Source organism: Grampus griseus (assembly GCF_964374135.1).
Source record: "Grampus griseus genome assembly, chromosome: 3".
In the NCBI taxonomy this organism is placed as follows: domain Eukaryota; kingdom Metazoa; phylum Chordata; class Mammalia; order Artiodactyla; family Delphinidae; genus Grampus; species Grampus griseus.
This window is the reverse complement of record NC_139019.1, coordinates 105,439,599-105,457,592: the sequence shown is the minus strand read 5'-3', so window position 1 is coordinate 105,457,592 and position 17,994 is coordinate 105,439,599. Positions and strand designations below refer to the sequence as shown.

The window sequence follows — 17,994 nt, the reverse complement described above, 5'->3', positions numbered from 1 at the left end:
TCCGCAGCGGGAGAGGCCACAGCAGTGAGAGGCCCGCGTACCGCAAAAAAAAAAAAAAAAAAAAGGATTAAAGACCTAAATGTAAGGCCAGACACTATCAGACTCTTAGAGGAAAACATAGGCAGAACACTCTATGACATAAATCACAACAAGATCCTTTTTCATCTATCTCCTAGAGAAATGGAAATAAAAACAAAAATAAACAAATGGGACCTAATGAAATTTAAAAGCTTTTGCACAGCAAAGGAAACCGTAAACAACACTAAAAGACAACCCTCAGAATGGGAGAAAATATTTGCAAATGAAGCAACTGACAAAGGATTAATCTCCAAAATTTACAAGCAGCTCATGCAGCTCCATATCAAAAAAACAAACAACCCAATCCAAAAATGGGCAGAAGACCTAAATAGACATTTCTCCAAAGAAGATATACAGATTGCCAACAAACACATGAAAGGAGACTCAATATCACTAATCATTACAGAAATGTAAATCAAAACTACAATGAGATATCACGTCACACTAGTCAGAATGGCCATCATCAAAAAATCTACAAACAATATATGCTGGAGAGAGTGTGGAGAAAATGGAACCCTCTTGCACTGTTGGTGGGAATATAAATTGATACAGCCACTATGGAGAACAGTATGGAGGTTCCTTAAAAAACTAAAAATAGAACTACCATATGACCCAGCAATCCCACTACTGGGCATATACCCTGAGAAAACCATAATTCAAAAAGAGTCATGTACCACAATGTTCATTGCAGCTCTATTTACAATAGCCAGGACATGGAAGCAACCTAAGTGTCCATCGATAGATGAATGGATAAAGAAGATGTGGCACATATATACAACGGAATATTACTGAGCCATAAAAAGAAACGAAATTGAGATATTTGTAGTGAGGTGGATGGACCTAGAATCTGTCACACAGAGTGAAGTAAGTCAGAATGAGAAAAACAAGTACCGTATGCTAACACATATATATGGAATCTAAAAAAAAAAAAAAAAAAAAGGTTCTGATGAACCTAGTGGCAGGACAGGAATAAAGATGAAGACGTAGAGAATGGACTTGAGGACACAGGGAGGGGGATGGGTAAGCTGGGACGAAGTGAGAGAGTAGCATGGACATATACACACTACCAAATGTAAAATAGATAGCTAGTGTAAAGCAGCTTCATAGCACAGGGAGATCAGCTCGGTGCTTTGTGACCACCTAGAAGGGTGGGATTAGGAGGTGGGGAGGGAGGCACTAGAGGGAGGGGATATGGGGATATATGTATGCATATAGCTGATTCACTTTGTTATACAGCAGAAACTAACATAACATTGTAAAGCAATTATACTCCAAAAAAGCTGTTAAAAAAATAAATAAAAAATAAAAGGCTAAGGCACTGTTTCAGATTAAAGGGGACTGAAGATTATGTAAAGAACTAGTTTTAAAAAAAGGAGATTGAAGAGACATGACAAGTGAATGCAATACAGGATCATGGACTGGATCCTGGAACAGGGAATAAAAAGTCTGTACATAATCTTTGTAGAAACAGTTGGAGGGACTTCCCTGGTGGTGCAGTGGTTAAGACTGTGCTTCCAATGCAGAGGGCCCGGTTTCGATCCCTGGTCAGGGAGGTAGATCCCACATGCATGCCGCAACTAAGAGTTCACATGCCACAACTAAGGAGCCTGCCTGCCGCAACTAAGACCCGGCACAACCAAATAAGAAAAAAAGAAAGAAAGGAAGAAAGAAAGAGTTGGAAAAATTTGTACATGAAAAATGTTATATATAACATTATGCCAAAGTTAAACCTCCTGAACTGTCCTTTTCCTTAGTAGATGCACACTTAAGTATTTATAGGTAAGAAGTCATGATTTCTGCAACTTCTCTCAAAAGGTTTAGCAATCATAGTAATAACAATTAGATATATGAGTGATAAAATAAATGTGGCAAAAAAGAACATAAAAGTGTAAATTTTTTTGTGAATGTAGGTAAAGGGTGCAAGGAATTCATTTATTTTTTTATAAATTTATTTATTTTTATTTATTTGTTTTTTGGCTGCGTTGGGTCTTTGTTGCTGCACGTGGGCTCTCTCTAGTTGCGGCAAGAGGGACTACTCTTTATTGCGGTGCGCGGGTTTCTCATTGGCTTCTTTTTGTTGTGGAGCACGGGCTCTAGGCACACAGGCTTCAGTAGTTGTGGCTTGCGGGCTCTAGAGCGCTGGCTCAGTAGTTGTGGCGCACAGGTTTAGTTGCTCCTCGGCATGTGGGATCTTCCTGGACCAGGGATCGAACCCTGTGCCCCACATTGTCAGGCAGACTCTTAACCACTGAACCACCAGGGAAGCCTCCAAGGAATTTATTGTATTAATTTTTCAAGTTGTCTGTGAGTTTCAATTTTTTTTGAAATAACAAGCAATAAATGGGAGGTAAGGATTTGAGAAATTTGTCTGTGAAAGGGGCCTGGAAAGTAAGGTGGTAACTGGAGGAGAATAAAAGACCAGAGGTAGTATTTTCAAGGATGGGAATTACTAGAGCAAGTATGTAAGGGTATACAGAGCTGACAGTTTTGATGCAGGGAAGCAAGTAAATTACCAAAGGATAAATGCCTTTGAGAAAGTGAATGAAATGGGATCTAGATCACAGCAGAGGCACCAGTCTTTGGCAAAAGGGAGATATTTCTCATATCAAAAAGGAAAAAGGAGAAAATGAATATCCCTATTAGATAGTCATTTGAACTGACAAGTTTATTAACATAACCTGTTCACTGCAGACACTACCTTAATAAAAGGAAGGCCAAGCAGTATCAACTGCTAAAAAGGAAAAGTCATATTCCAAAGTATATTTAAATTTATTTACCTCAGATTGAGATAAGCCCAGATGTGCTATTTGAATACAATATAAATTATTACTATACTAGATAAGGATGGATCTGAAAAAAAGGAAATGAAAAATATGGCCTAGCAGATATTTACAGATATTTTTAAATCAATTAAAGCCATAAACAGAAAATACATATTAGGAATCTTTTTAGAAGTAACCATCTACTGTAATTTTAGAAATAAAGGTGGCAAAAACGAATGTTCAAAAGTCTATAATGTAAAAAAAATTTAAGTAAAAAACACATTCATAATTAGAAGAAATGTCACAAATACAATTTATGAGAGAACGAAATACAGAAAATTATCTAACTAATAATACTAACCTTCACTTCTGGCATGCCTAAAAGACACCTCTTCCCCTAATTCAGGAAATCATGATTAGACATTTAGTGCCTGGTTTCAGAAGTAGGCATAAGCGCTAGTAACCAGAACAGACATCACACTATCTATCAACTCAGGATGAGTAGGTAAAATTATTGCAGGCAGGTGTTCTTGCTTAAGGTAAGCACCTTGAAACAACTATTATGTGAAAACTGCCCAGCCAAGTCAGTGTCAGACATAGGCCAAACAAGCGCAACTCATATATGTTCCAAGGATGGTGTGGTGTTACCAGTCGGCAATTAGATTAAGGAGCTTACACCAGAAGGTAAATCAACTAGGTCTCTAGGATCCAAAATTTAGTCAACTAATTTTTTTCCAGTAAGACTTTCTGAAGGAAGAAGTGCATTGATTTATTGTACATTCTGCATCTTTTCACAAATCTGTATGCATAGCTCTGGGCTAAACAACTCAGGAGAAGTGAAGCTAGGCTTTTCCTTCTAAGGCTTCAAAACAAGGAGTTTTTGTCAATTTAAGACAGACACACCTATTACCCTAAGTGATAAGCACCTCTGATGCTACTGCAACTATTCTTTCTGGCTTTCATTCTACCTTGCAGAGATAGGTTCAGAACGGCTGCTCAATGGAGGGAGTGAGGAGAAGAGGAGATGCAGAAAGACACTTTAGGAAACAATAAGTGACAAGTAAATTTCACCTGTAGTGAAAATTAGATGCAGACTGAAAGAGGGTATGGAAGATAAAAACTGGAAAATTCTCACACAATTAATAATGTAAACTGTAGAAAAACTTAGGCTGCAATTATACCAAGAAACTAATATTTCTAGTTGCTTTCACAGTCTTAGGCACTTTTAGATTATTGTGTTTAAATACAACTAAAAGAATGAAAAAGTGATGTTAGAACAAAACTTACAATTTCAGTAACAAATTCTCCAAATGAGAAGAGAACAAAAGCACTTTTCCTCAATAGCACTGATTTCTCTATATTCTATCACTTTTTGTTGCTAGTAATCAGAAATGAAAGATGTAAATAAAAGTGATTTTTTTTTACTCCAATTACACAACAAACATAGAGGAACCAAACTAAACTGGAAAGTCAATTACTGTTAGTCACTACGCCAAACTCAATTACATTACGAACTATGTAAAATGTACTAAATTTATTTAACACTAGAATGCTGTAATATGCACCTTTAAAAAAAATTCTCTTTCTTACTTACACTTATAACCAAAGAAACCTTTGGGTTTCTTGCTCTCCAATGGGATAAATGTTCCTATGATGAAATCAGCAATAGCAAGTAGTAGAATCACCAAAAGCACAATCTGAGCCTGAAATTTTAAACGTGAAAAATCAAAATCAAATATATCATGTCTATACATTAATTCAGTTCGACTAGAATATAACTTCCATGAGGGAAAGCTTCTGTCTTGTTTCCTTGGTGCCTCACACAATGCCAAGCACAAAGCAGGTGCTTAATAAATTTTTGTTAAATGAACAATCTTTAAAGAACTATCCAAAATGAATAGCAAAAGTAGGATCAGGCCATATATTTCTGAAATGAATTAAAGATGTGCATGTCCTGTTAACAAATAACAGAAACTTTAAAAATATAGGGAAAAAATCACAGTACTTATATTACCTTTACTAATCCCTCTGACATACCCCATAATTCTTTTTTTTCCTACATACTCTGATTACCTCTTAAAATGACTGTTATCTCCAAATCCTCACTACGTCGCCAAATAGAAAATGATCTTATACGTGAACTTCTTTGAAAATGGCCACTTAGGAACCTTCAAAATCTGAAAATATTACTACACCTTAGAACATTCCTAAAACACAAGGTCTAAAAGTTTGTACATTCAACATTTACAAATGTTCCAATGATATCACTACTTACTTTTGCCTCCCACTCCATTCCAGCTACTGAGATACCTAAAAGGATGACCACTGTAATGGCTCCAATAATTCGGATATCATTGATTTCATCTATCATAAGTATGGAATGTTCCTACAAAAAGAAAATAATAGGATGAGCAGTATTAGTTAGTTCAGATAAATTCTTCAATTCTCTTTGAAAGTTTTAGAACTATCACAGTGCCTCACATGCAGAAGTTGAATAAATGCCTACTTAAGGAATGAATAGAGAGACCTAGGGAAAAGGAATGAATTACTGTTTACTATTAAGGTGTCATTCAAGCAGCTGAAGACATCAAAAATATGATCAAATTATTAACGCTGCTGTATTTTATACAGACTCAAATATAAAAAAGAATTGCTAACAAGTAAGGAAAAAAATCATAATATGACTAAGTAGTACTAATAGGATTTTTTAAAGTTACAAAGCAGAAATATATTTTGCATTCATTGTGGTTAGTGAGCTCATTCTTTTAATGGTCTCTTATGTTGCATAAGGAAAAGAGATGAACACACTATCATGCAGCTGTCCAAATCACACCAATCCATTCTAAGAGCAAAATTACTTGTGGCTAAATATCAATGACATCAAAAACATATACTAAATTAAACAATGAATGAATATGAATTCTTAATGATTACACCGCTTTCTTACTTCCTTTGCTTTGTCTCTTTGGCCTACACAGCTAAGGTCAATGCAAGAGTCAGTCCTTTCAGATGTCACACTTCCTAACATACCATGTACTATAGTAGATGAACAGTTACAACCTAACATGACAACTATAGGTGTCACTCAAGGTTCCTCTCATTTAATAATACTGAATCCTATTTCACTTGTACTGCTTTAACTACACACATACTAATTACTCTTTTCAAACAAGTTCTCTTCTCAACTCCAGAGCAATATTATCAACCACTTTCTGGCCAGCTCTACTTAGATATACTACTTAGATATACCAAATTAGACATCCAAAACGAAAATGTTCTGCATCCTCTCTCACAGTAAATGGCATCACCATCCGTCTAAATCTTCCTTTCTCTTTCTCTAATTTCCCACATCTCATTCATCAAGTCCACTTACTCAACTTTTTAAAAATCTCTCAAATACACCCACATCTCTCCAGCCTCACTGGTCACTGGTTTAATATTAGCCACCATCTCCTCTCAGGACAGCTACAATAACCTTTTAAATGGTCTCCATCTCCAGTTGTGATCCCTCAAATACATTCTCTATAACTGTGGTCAGATATTTCTTTAGGCCCCAAACCTGATTATCATGGATCCACAACTCCAGTCAAGGTAAGATTCAAATTTAAGAGCAAATAAAACCCTTCCTGGCATGATCCTTTTTTCTCCCTCTCATCTTACATCTCTTGCCACTTAGTGCTCCAGCCATACTGAAATATTCTGTTTTTCTTTTTTAATATATCATACTCTATTCCTTCTAGATCTGTTTCCTTTTCTTCCCTATTCCCCTCATACCATACTTTACCTCTCCTATCTGCCTGCTAATGGCTAGACTCCCTTCCTTGGAAAACCCTGCCTTGACACTCCTCTGACACCCCACTCCTGGATGGTATACTAAGTGGTCCCCCTCGTGTTGCCACGGCCCCCTACAGTTAGCCATTTCTGACACTCTATAATAAATTTTTTTGTCTATCTCCCATACTAAACGTCTTGAAAGGCGAGTTTCATATTCCTTGCTGCTTTCGTAGTATCATATATGGTAAGCGGCACATAAACCCTCAATAAAGATTTGGGAAACATATGACTGGAAAAAGGTGAATTACCTTAAGCAACTCCACCACAGTTTCGGCAAATCCAACCACATACATAGCAACTGCAACAGCATTGGCAAAAGCGAAGATCAGGCCAATTGCACCACCAAATTCTGGCCCTAGACTTCTAGATATTAAATAATATGCTCCTCCTAAAGAAAAGGAAAAAAAACACACCAAAAGTACTAATGTTAGAATTTTAAATGTCAATCCTTTTAATTATACAAGACTTCACAAAGCACATGCCACCAGTGAACACAGCAGTTAAACCCACAGGCAAGTGGATGAGCATATTTTTAGGAAGAAACACCCAGAAAGAATTCTTTACAACCCACTTCATTCATAACAGTTCTGAATATCCAGAGAATTCTCCTCATGTTAAATATAAAATCATCCTGCTATTTAAATATCTTTCTCTTCTAAAACTTAGATTAAAATGGGTAACAGCCTCTTCCTCATATTCAGAGACACCAAGATCATTTCCCAATGATTTTCTAAGTAATAGTTTTAATCTTAATGTAACATTTAAATTCACAATCGACATGATTCCAGTTACTTAAATTAGTGTGGTAATTTGCTGGTAACGTGAATACTAAGGCAAAAAAGAAAGTATCAGAAGAAACTTAAAGGATAGCACATACTGGCACCCTTAACAGATATATTAATAGTTTGTATTCTAATAAATCCTGCCTAAATGGCAGAGTAGACAAAGACATTAAATAAGCTGTCATGAAGCAAGTATTTTTCTAACTTGAAAAACAAATCAGTATGATGATTTTGAGTCAGTCTAATGCTTAGTTGAAGTCACTAAGAGCTCTCCTAAAATTCTAATTTACTTTTGGCCTCTAGGTCATAATCAAAACTTAGTTTTAATAATAATGAAGTTACAGTAAGTTATATACATTTTCTAGACACTGATGAAGTATTTATTCTTAAGACCATATAATGAAATGCCATTAAACAGCTTAATATTTATTTCTACTGCTTTCCCAGTATAATGAAGACAAACGCAACAACAGATTCTACAATTTAATAAAGTACTAAATGTGCAAACTTTATTTTGGAAATATCTGTAATAGGTTTTGTAGTTAATTTTTATCAAGTTTCTCAAAATATTATATACTTTAAACCTATCCAACAAAACTACCTTAGTAATTCACTTTACTAATTAATAATTTTTATCATCTTGAAAATTCTGAAGAAAAAGAATTGCAACCTGACCATTTAGTATTAGTCTCACTTTATTTATGAGATGAAATGACTTAAAAATTTCCCCCAAATCTTTCTGAACACTAAAAATTCTAATGGACTTATATAATGACAAGTTTAATTAATCACAAGGAAAATCCCTGGAATATAATTAATCACAGCCTACATTTAACAAACATGTTTTCAAAATTCATGTAAATTATTTCATTTAATCCCAACACCAATAATGAATTAAGAAAAGTATTATCTATCCCGATTTTATAGATAAGAAAACTAAGTCACAATAAAAGGTTAATTGAAATCAGTCAACCATTCACGTGCTTCAGTAGTTGACAATACAAACTTTAGAATGAGAAATATCACCGAGAGCCTATAAATCATGGAATTCATTTGTAACGTGTTTAAAGTTTTGATTTTATGAAATTTCAAATCTTTCTATTACTAAAAAAATATATATCTTCTTTTTAAAATTTATTTATTTAATTTTATTTTATTTTGGCTGCATTGGGCCTTTGTTGCTGTGCACAGGCTTTTCTCTAGCTGCCGCGAGCGGGGGCTACTCTTCGTTGTGGTACGGGGGCTTCTCATCGCGGTGGCTTCTCTTGTTGCGGAGCATGGGCTCTAGGCACACGGGCTTCAGTAGTTGTGGCACGCGGGCTCAGTAGTTGTGGCTCGTGGACTCTAGAGTGCGGGCTCAGTAGTTGTGGTGCACGGGCTTAGCTGCTCTGCGGCATGTGGGATCTTCGCGGACCAGGGCTCAAACCCATGTCCCCTGCATTGGCAGGCGGATTCTTAACCACTGCACCACCAGGGAAGCCCCCCAAAAATATCTATCTTAAGGGGCATTTAACATGGGTAAAGATAATGGGAAGGGAAATATGAATATTCTTTATATGAATAAAGATAATCGGAAGGGAAATGAATATAAGTAACAAATTCTGACATTTCAGAACTATTTAAAAATCGTCTTCCAATTGGGATACCTAAACTTAAAACCTAGGACCCAGTTTCATTACTTTTTAAAAGATTTTTATTTTTTTTAAGAAAAAGTTACACATGAAGAATATAAAAGCATCTGCTTATCGTCCTATACTTTAAATTCCTGATGAAAAGCAAAAGTACTCTGCCCTATTTCTTCTCACTTCCATTCCTGCATCCTAGAGGTAACCAGTTTTAAGAGCAGCTTTCTCCCCCTTTTTTTCCCTTAGCAACAAAATAGATAGCATAAAAGATCTACTACTCTGAAAGACTGGTCTATTTACTAATCAGCATAGAGTGGCATCTTAAATTAAAATTTTTGTTAAATTTAAATTTTATTAAATTTTTAACTTAATTCTAGCAAGTACAATTGACTCTTGCATGACACAGGTTTGCACTGTGCAGGTCCACTTATACGTGGATGTTTTTCAACAAATATATTGAAAAACTTTTTGGAGATTTGCGACAATTTGAAAAAACTCACAGACGAATCACACAGCATAGAAATATTGAAAAGATTAAGACAAGGTTACGTATGTCATGAATGCATAAAATATATGTGAATACCAGTCTATCCTTACATAGGTATGAGTTGAGTGATATTTAATATAAAATTAATGTGTTAATTTTCTTAGTGTTTTATGTAACTTTGCTCTCAGAGAATTAATTACCGTTCAGTATGTGCCGTATTTCCCCTCACTCCTTCTAATTAGAGAAACTATCATCACAGATAAATGTTTTTTTAAAATGTTACAATGTTAACAATACTGTATTATGAATATGACTGTACTGCTATATGCCATAAAAATTGTACAATGATTCACTCAGTGTATAGGCTAGGCTATCCTGACACAATCGTATCATTATACTGGGTTACAATAAAGCAATCATATTGCTGCCTCTTTGTTATCAATGTATGAATTGTTATACCTGTAAGTAAATACAAATTTCTTTTTCCACATTAGCCTCTCTTTTTTTAATGTTTTTTTAATTTCTCATATTTAAAAAAAATTTTTTGTTGGAGGATAGCTGATTTACAATCTTATGTTAGTTTCAGGTGTACAGCAAAGTGAATCTTTTCATATTTATCTCTAGTGTTAGTAATATGTGTAACATACACTACACAGTGTTTTGTATTATATAAGACAATATTGATGTAGGCAGTGACAGATGATACATCTTGCAAACAGATGATATAAAACATATGGGATCAGTACAGTACTGTAAATGTACCTTTTCCTCCCTAGGATTTTCTTAATAACATTTTATTTTCTCTAGCTTACTTTATTGTAAGAATGCAGTATATAATACATATATACAAAATATGTGTTAATTGATGGTTTATGTTATCTGCAAGACTTCTGGTCAACAGTCTATTAGTTAAGTTTTGGGGGACTTCAATGTTATACATGGATTTTCGACTGAACAGGGGTCATCAGCACCTCTAACCTATGTGTTGTTCAAGGGACAACTATACTATTACCATTCCCATTTACATATACGAAAATTAAAGCTTAGAGAAGTTAAATAACTTGACCAATGTCATGCAAGTAGTAAGGGAAGAAGTAGGCTTAAACTCAGGTCTCTCTGACTTGTGTGCTTACTTGGTACAGTAGGTATAATTAAATTAGCCTTTTTATTATCATTGAATAAGCTGAAGAGTATGAAAAAAATTATGATGAATTAAGAGGCAACAATAGAAAAAATAACTATTTTATTTACAAAAAATCTACTGCTCAAGCAAACACGGGAAGTCAATATGGAAAAAATACCCTCATGGACTCTCATAATTTGGCCATAAAATGCCTTGTCTCCTGAGTGTAGAAGACATCAATGAGTCAGGTACGAGAGATACTTAAGTAATGACAATACTATATACACTGGGTTCCATTATTACTACACATTGATCTGGGGACACATGCCCCTGAAGCTCTCACTAGATTTCAAATCAACAACCAAAACACTGACTAGGTTAATCAAGAGCCATATGATTACTGGCCATAAAGTAAGTCACTATAAATTTCAAAGAATTGAAATGAGACAGTATTACTGACCACAACAGTGTTAAATTAAATGTATAGACTTCCCCTAAATATTTCTAAATTATGCAACACACTTTTAAGTAACCCACTAGTAAAAGAATAAACCACAGGGAAATTAAAAAGCATTTTGAATTGAATGATAATGAAAAGAAAACATATCAAAATTAGTGGGATATATCTAAAACAGGAATTACAGGGAAATTTATAGTTTTAAATTCTTATATTAAAAAATGATACTTCAATTAAAAATAAATAAATAAATAAGGTGAAATCAATGATCTAAGCTTCTACGTTAAGAAAGCAGAAGTAAGTAAACCTAAAGTATAAAAAAATAATAAAGGGTTAAAACCACTGATGCAGAAAACAATAAAGAAAAATCAATAAGGCCAAAATAGGCAAACTCCTTGAAAAACCTGCCAAAACTATAACAAGAACAGTAAACTGAAATAATCCTATAGCTATCAAAGAAATTAAATTTGTAATACACACACACACACACACACACACACACATACAACCATAGGCACAGGTAGCTCCATTGTTGAGGAAGAAATAAGATCAATTTTACAAAAACTGTTTCAGAAAACTGAGGATGAAGGAATACTAGCCAACACCCCTTATGAGTTTAGCATAATCCTAACGCCAAAACCTGACAAAGTTTATTACAGAAAATTTTAGACAAATATTCCTCATGATCATAGATTAAAAAATCTTTAACAAAATGTTAGCAAGTAAAAAGTAGCAGAAAGCATAGTATCTTTGACCAAATATATCTTTGATCTTTGTGGGGTTTATGCCACAAATGCTAGGTTATTAAGATTCAGAATATCATATAATTTGTGATAATAACAGAATAAGAGAAGAAACCCATATAACCATTTCAACAGATGTAGAAAAAATCATGACAAAATTCAACATCCATTCATAATAAACAGTCAGCAATTCAGAAATAGAACTGTCTCAATCTGACAAATGACATCTTCCAAAACTCCATAGTTAACATCTTAATAGTGATATATTGAACTCAATCCCTCTAAAACTGGGAACAGGCAAGGATGTTTATTCTCACCACTTCTATTCACCATGGTATTGGAGGTCCTACCTAATTGAACAGTGTGAAAAAAGGGAGGGAGAGAAAGAGGGAGAGAGGAAAATACTAAAGATTGGAAAGAAAGAGTATAAACCATCTCTATTCACAGATGACATGACTGTTTATGTTTAGCAAAGTCACAGAATAGAGAACCAAGATATGAAAGTCTATTGCATTTCTATACACAATCATAAAAAAATTGGAAAATGAAATTTACAAATACCATTTACCAGATGAAAAACATGACTGATGGGTAAATTTAACAAAACATGCAAGACTTGTATACTGAAAATATACAACATTACTGAGAGAACCAAAGACCTAAATAAATGGAGAGATATAGCATGTTTAGAGATTGGAAGATTCAATATTGTTAACATGACCATTCTTCCCAAAAAGATTTTTTAAGAGTGAAATTCCAAAGCCCCAGCAAGGTTTTTTGTTTTTGTAGAAATTGATATTGCTAATTCAAAAATTTATATGGAAATACAAAGAACCTAGAAGAGCCAAAACAATTTTGAAAAAGAACAGAGTTGAAAGACTTAGGACATATAAAGCTAAGCAATCAAAACAGGGTAGTCTTAGAATAACTGGCATAAGAGAATAAACAAGCAAATCAGTGGAACAGGATACAATACGGACAATACACAGAAAACTGATCTTTCAACAACAGTACCAAAACTAATTCAACATGGAATAGATAGTTGGTTGACAAATGGTGCTGGAAGAAGTGGCTATCTATATGGGGGGATAAGAGTAGGGGAGAGAAGAACAATCTCTGTCTCACATAATGTGAGGCTATTCATAGTTAAGAATCGAAAAATAAACCATAAAGATTCTAAGGGAAAACATAGGGAAATATCATCATGACCTTGGGATAAGCAAAGATTTCAAGACAGAACAATAAAAGCACTAGTCAATAAATTAAATAGATAAATAAATCTGAGAATCTGGGCTTCCTCAAAATGGTAAACATTTCCTCTTCAAAAGACATGATTTAGAAAACGATAAAAAAAGATGATGCAAGTCACACACTAGGAAAAATATACACAATACATGTTAGACATAAGACTTGTATCCAGAAGATATTTTTAAAAATTCCTCCAAATCAGAAACAAAAAGATAACCCACTTTAAAAACTGGCCAAAGATATGAAAATATTACAAGGTAAGATATACAAGTGGTCACAAGCACATGAAAAGATGCTTATCATCATCATCATTAATCATCAGGGAAATGCAGTGGCGGTAAGACACTATTAAACCTCCATAAACACAGCTATAATTAGAAAGCTGTAACAAGTGTTGGCAAGAATGTGGAAAAACTGGTAGTCTCATATATTGCTGATGGGAGTATAAAATGGTACGACCACTGTAGAAAATCACTTGGCAGTTTCTTATAAATGAAAAGTATACCTACCCCATGAATCAAGAAGTCATTCCTAGGTAGTGTTCCAAAATGAACAAAAACATACAAAACCACAAAGACTTGTACAAGAATGTTCATGTCAGCTTATTCATAATAACCTCATACTAAAAAATAGCCCAAATGTCCATCAATAGGCACTAAATAAACACATTTTTTACTATTACAAATTTTATAGTGATAAAATGGAATACTACACAGTAACAAAAATGAACAAACTACTAAAATGGATGTATTCCAAAGACATTATGTTAGGTGAAAGAGATGAGACATAAAAAGAGTACCTTCTGTATAATCCAGCCTGGGCTACCAGTGAGGATCTGATTGTCAAGAAACTTTCCAGTGTGATGGAAATATTCCATGTTTTGATTGAGCTAGATGTTACGCAGGTTTACATGCTTATGAAAACTCACAGAACTGTAAACTTAAAATCTGTGCATTTCATTACATGTGAATTTTACTTCAATAATGCTTATTTAATATGCTATAAATCAACTGTCAACAACTAACATTTTTTAAATTGTACCATAGTCAAAATGAGATAGCAGGAAGTAATCATATATGTTAGACTTCAAAAGGAGATTTCTGGAAAGGGGCATTATCAGATACAGCTTTCACGAATACTCACAACAACTGACTTCAACTCAAACTACATAGAACCTTTAAAGTAATATGCACAAAGATAAAAAACCCAAACAACTATACGCAGGATGGTAGGAGCAGTATTGATTAAATTTTGACCAGGAACTCTGGATGTTTGTCTAATAACTATGCCACAAAACAGACATTTCTTAAACCACATGTGGCTCTTAAAAGTTCTCATCACAAAGAAAAAAAAATTTTTCCCTTTGGTATCTATAACAGATGATGGATGTTCACTAAACAATGTGGTAATTATTAAAATATATATAAGTCAAGTCATTTTATGCCCTATTAAACTTGTACAGTGTTGTATGTCAATTATATCTCAATAAAAATAAAAATAAATCACACATGGCTCAATTAGCACCATATGGCTCTATGTGCTAAGGTGGACTAAATGTTTCATATTAATGTGAAAAATATTTGAATTTTTAGAAACACTAACAAACCTGTTCAACTCCAAGTTAATTTCTTTTGGACTATTTAATCTTCATTTATTGTAACTAATGCTCACTCTTAGACAAAAGTTGGACAACAAATCTTACTGTCCATTGTGATGCTGAAAAATCACAGCAAGCATGTGGTCTAGGACATCCTCAGTGACTCAAGGTTGTGGGTAACAATCTCTGAACAAAACCAAACTTTGACACACATTTTCTATCAAAATTAATTTCTTTCAAAGATTAGCTTGAAGCCCATTCAATTTAAAATACAAACTACAACTACGAGGTAGAAAAATGAACACATTTAAAATTTAATAAAGTCTGAAAGGTAATAAGCTCCAGTTTTAAACAGTTTTGTGAAGTGACAATGTGATGGTTAATTTTATGTGTCAATCTCGCTGGGCCCTAGAGCCCAGATATGTGGTCAAACATTATTCTAGATGCTTCTGTGAGGGTGTTGGGCTGAGATTTACATATAAATTGATGGACTATGAGTAAAGCAGATTGCCCTCCATAATTTGTGTGAGCCTCATTCAATCAGCTGAAGGCCTAAATAGAACGAAGACAGACATCCCCTCTCCAACAAAAGAGAATTCTATAGTAGATAAGCCTTCACATGTGAACTCAGGCCATTCCTGGATATTCAGCCTGATGGCCTTCAGATTAAACTGCAGCATCAGCTCATTCCTGAGTCCTCAGACTGCTGGTTCACTCTTGAATATTTTGGGCTTACCAGCCTCTGCAATCACATGACTCAACTCCTTCCAATTATTCTTTCTACCTATGTACACTTCCTATTGGTTCTGTTTCTCTGGAGAACCCTGACTAATACATACATGATACAAGGTAAAATGCAAATCATACCAAAAAAGGTCTTGTATACAAAATATATAAAGAACTCAAAGCTCAATAGTAGGAAACCACAATAAAATAAACTCAATAAATACCCTCCAAAACACTGGGCAAAAGATTTGAGTATAGAAAGAAAACTGTTCAGCAATTACTCTTCAGAGTTCATCTGGTATGATTAGCAGATACTCCAGAATCCTTTGTCAGAGCAGTAAGCTACCTACTTCTGTACACTCACTTAACAGTTTATTCAAAGACACCTTGTATAAAATTCTGAGGAACAACTTTAGGAATGCTATGGGGTGATGATGGATCCAAATGGATTCAACATCCATTTTAGTTATTGTTCTAGGAAATGTATCCTAATACCCTGGTTAACAAATACACAACAAGGAATCTGCCTGTTAACATTCAGTAAATTTCCTCTATTCCGTTGCCATTATGAAGCCATACAGGAAAAGGCGAAGTGACAAACATGTAATCTTCAGACCATAATTCGGTACTATGTTATCATTGTGACTGATCACTTGAATATGTTAAACTTTAAAATCAAAGACATGTAGCTCTAATTCTGCAGCAGACAATTTGGGAACCAAGTTAAAGTATTTTTAATCATTAAAGACTGGCAAAATTGAAAGGTCACCAAATGAGTCAAAGAGAAAACCCAAGCCAAATTATTTACAATTACTTGCCAGATTCACGTTTGAGTTACTTGTGGTACATAAGTAGTGCTTTACTGAACTGAAAACACAATGTTTATGTTTAAGTCCAATAACTCATAATATAAGTTATAGAACTGCTTTTATTCTTTTTTTTTTTTTTTTTTTTTTTTGGCCATGTGGCATCTTAATTTCCCCAACCAGGAATCGAACCAGTGGAAGTAAGGAGTCCTAACCAGTGGACTGCTAGGAAGTCCCAACTGTTATAGAACTGCTTTTTACAGCTTCTTCAAACATTTCACTGATCTGAAAAACTACAATTTGAAATAATTTAGCAATAAAAGGAAAGAACTACAGAGCTGAAATCTAATTTACAATTCCTTGGTTGGTAATGATAGGAACTGATAAAGTTATACAATGGGCTAAACAAAAAAATCTGACAATCAATGATAATCTGATTTTTTACCAATACAGAGAGTACTTTCTGTCACTTACAAGATGTGAAAAATGTTAGTTTTCCTCACTTCCAATGGTTTGGCTTTACCTATATACAAAAGTGAGGAGGTCAATTATTTCAGAGAGAAGGAAAAGATACCAGTAATTCTGACATACTGCAGACATTTTTAAAAGGTTTACCAGTAGAATTTGCATAAAATTAATTTTGTTTAAAAAAAAGGCTGTTTAATTTTGCATAATGCAACATCAATGTTGTATGACATCAGACAACGTATTTCAAAGACCATGGTACCATGCCTAGCAGTTAGATCTCAAAAAATAACTGTCACTATTATCTGAACATAAGCTCCAAGAAAATAATAGGGTCTTGTCTGGCTTGCACTGTTACAAACCCAGTGCCTGACACAAAGTGCTCAACAATTATCTGTTGATTGACTGAAATACAAGGAATATAAAAATTTGATCTTAGTCACTTATGCAGATTTCTATTGACTTTAGATTCTCAGAACTGCCCATCACAAATTTGATGTAGCCTGGGCTTTTATGTGAAAGTGTACTGACCTCTGCTTTTAATACTCCAAACCAGAAAGTGGTTGAAGAACTGTTCCCTTCTATTGCTCAGTTCACATAATACACTATAATCCACAAGCAGAATTTACATTTCCAACTTATAAAAGGTTGCCTGTGGTTGTCCTCTATTTCACAGATGAGTTGATATTCAGAGGTTAATTATCTGAGAACAGAAGAGACTCTGGTCTGTGAAATCTAGGAAATGCAGACCTGAGTGACAGTGGCTGCTGGCCAGCGCCATCTAAGTTGCAGAACCTGTTGCACACGGTCCAAGGAAATTCTGTAAAATCCAAGATCTCAAGGACACTGGGAGGACTTGCAGAACAGGAAAGAGCTCTGGGCTCCCAGGTGCAACAATCTGTAGAGCCTGAATATGTGTGCTAGGGCAGGGAGTATGCCAGTGACTCCATCAGCTAGTTGCTGGTGCTAGTTTTATTCTGTAGAGGCAGAGGGCCTAGGGGATGGTTCTCTAACCTGCCACCAGTAGCTTTAAATAGCAACCCCCCATATTACTATAGTCTAATCAAGACTGAAACTCAGAATCTTGTATTTTCTAAGTTTTTACTTTTTTTCCCAGAAACCCTGAATATTTCCATATTATTTTTATCCTAGACTTCATAATTGGACACTATTACATTTGTTCACAAGTTGACAGTTAATTTATATTTTTTAAAAAACTACACTTTTCTAGATTGGTACCTGTTTAATCTCTAAAATGTAC

General features: G+C 34.4%; 1 protein-coding gene across 1 annotated transcript in view; it reads right to left on the bottom strand.

Moving 5' to 3' along the window:
* Positions 1 to 17,994, bottom strand: part of SLC12A2 (solute carrier family 12 member 2) — a gene marked incomplete at its 5' end in the record, with an annotated part of 108,823 nt that overhangs the window by 57,873 nt on the left and 32,956 nt on the right. Inside the window, 3 exons of the mRNA XM_082650205.1 lie at positions 4,435 to 4,543; positions 5,116 to 5,226; positions 6,923 to 7,062. Of these exons, the coding sequence (XP_082506331.1) occupies positions 4,435 to 4,543; positions 5,116 to 5,226; positions 6,923 to 7,062 (360 nt within the window). The remainder of the gene's footprint in view (positions 1 to 4,434; positions 4,544 to 5,115; positions 5,227 to 6,922; positions 7,063 to 17,994) is intronic.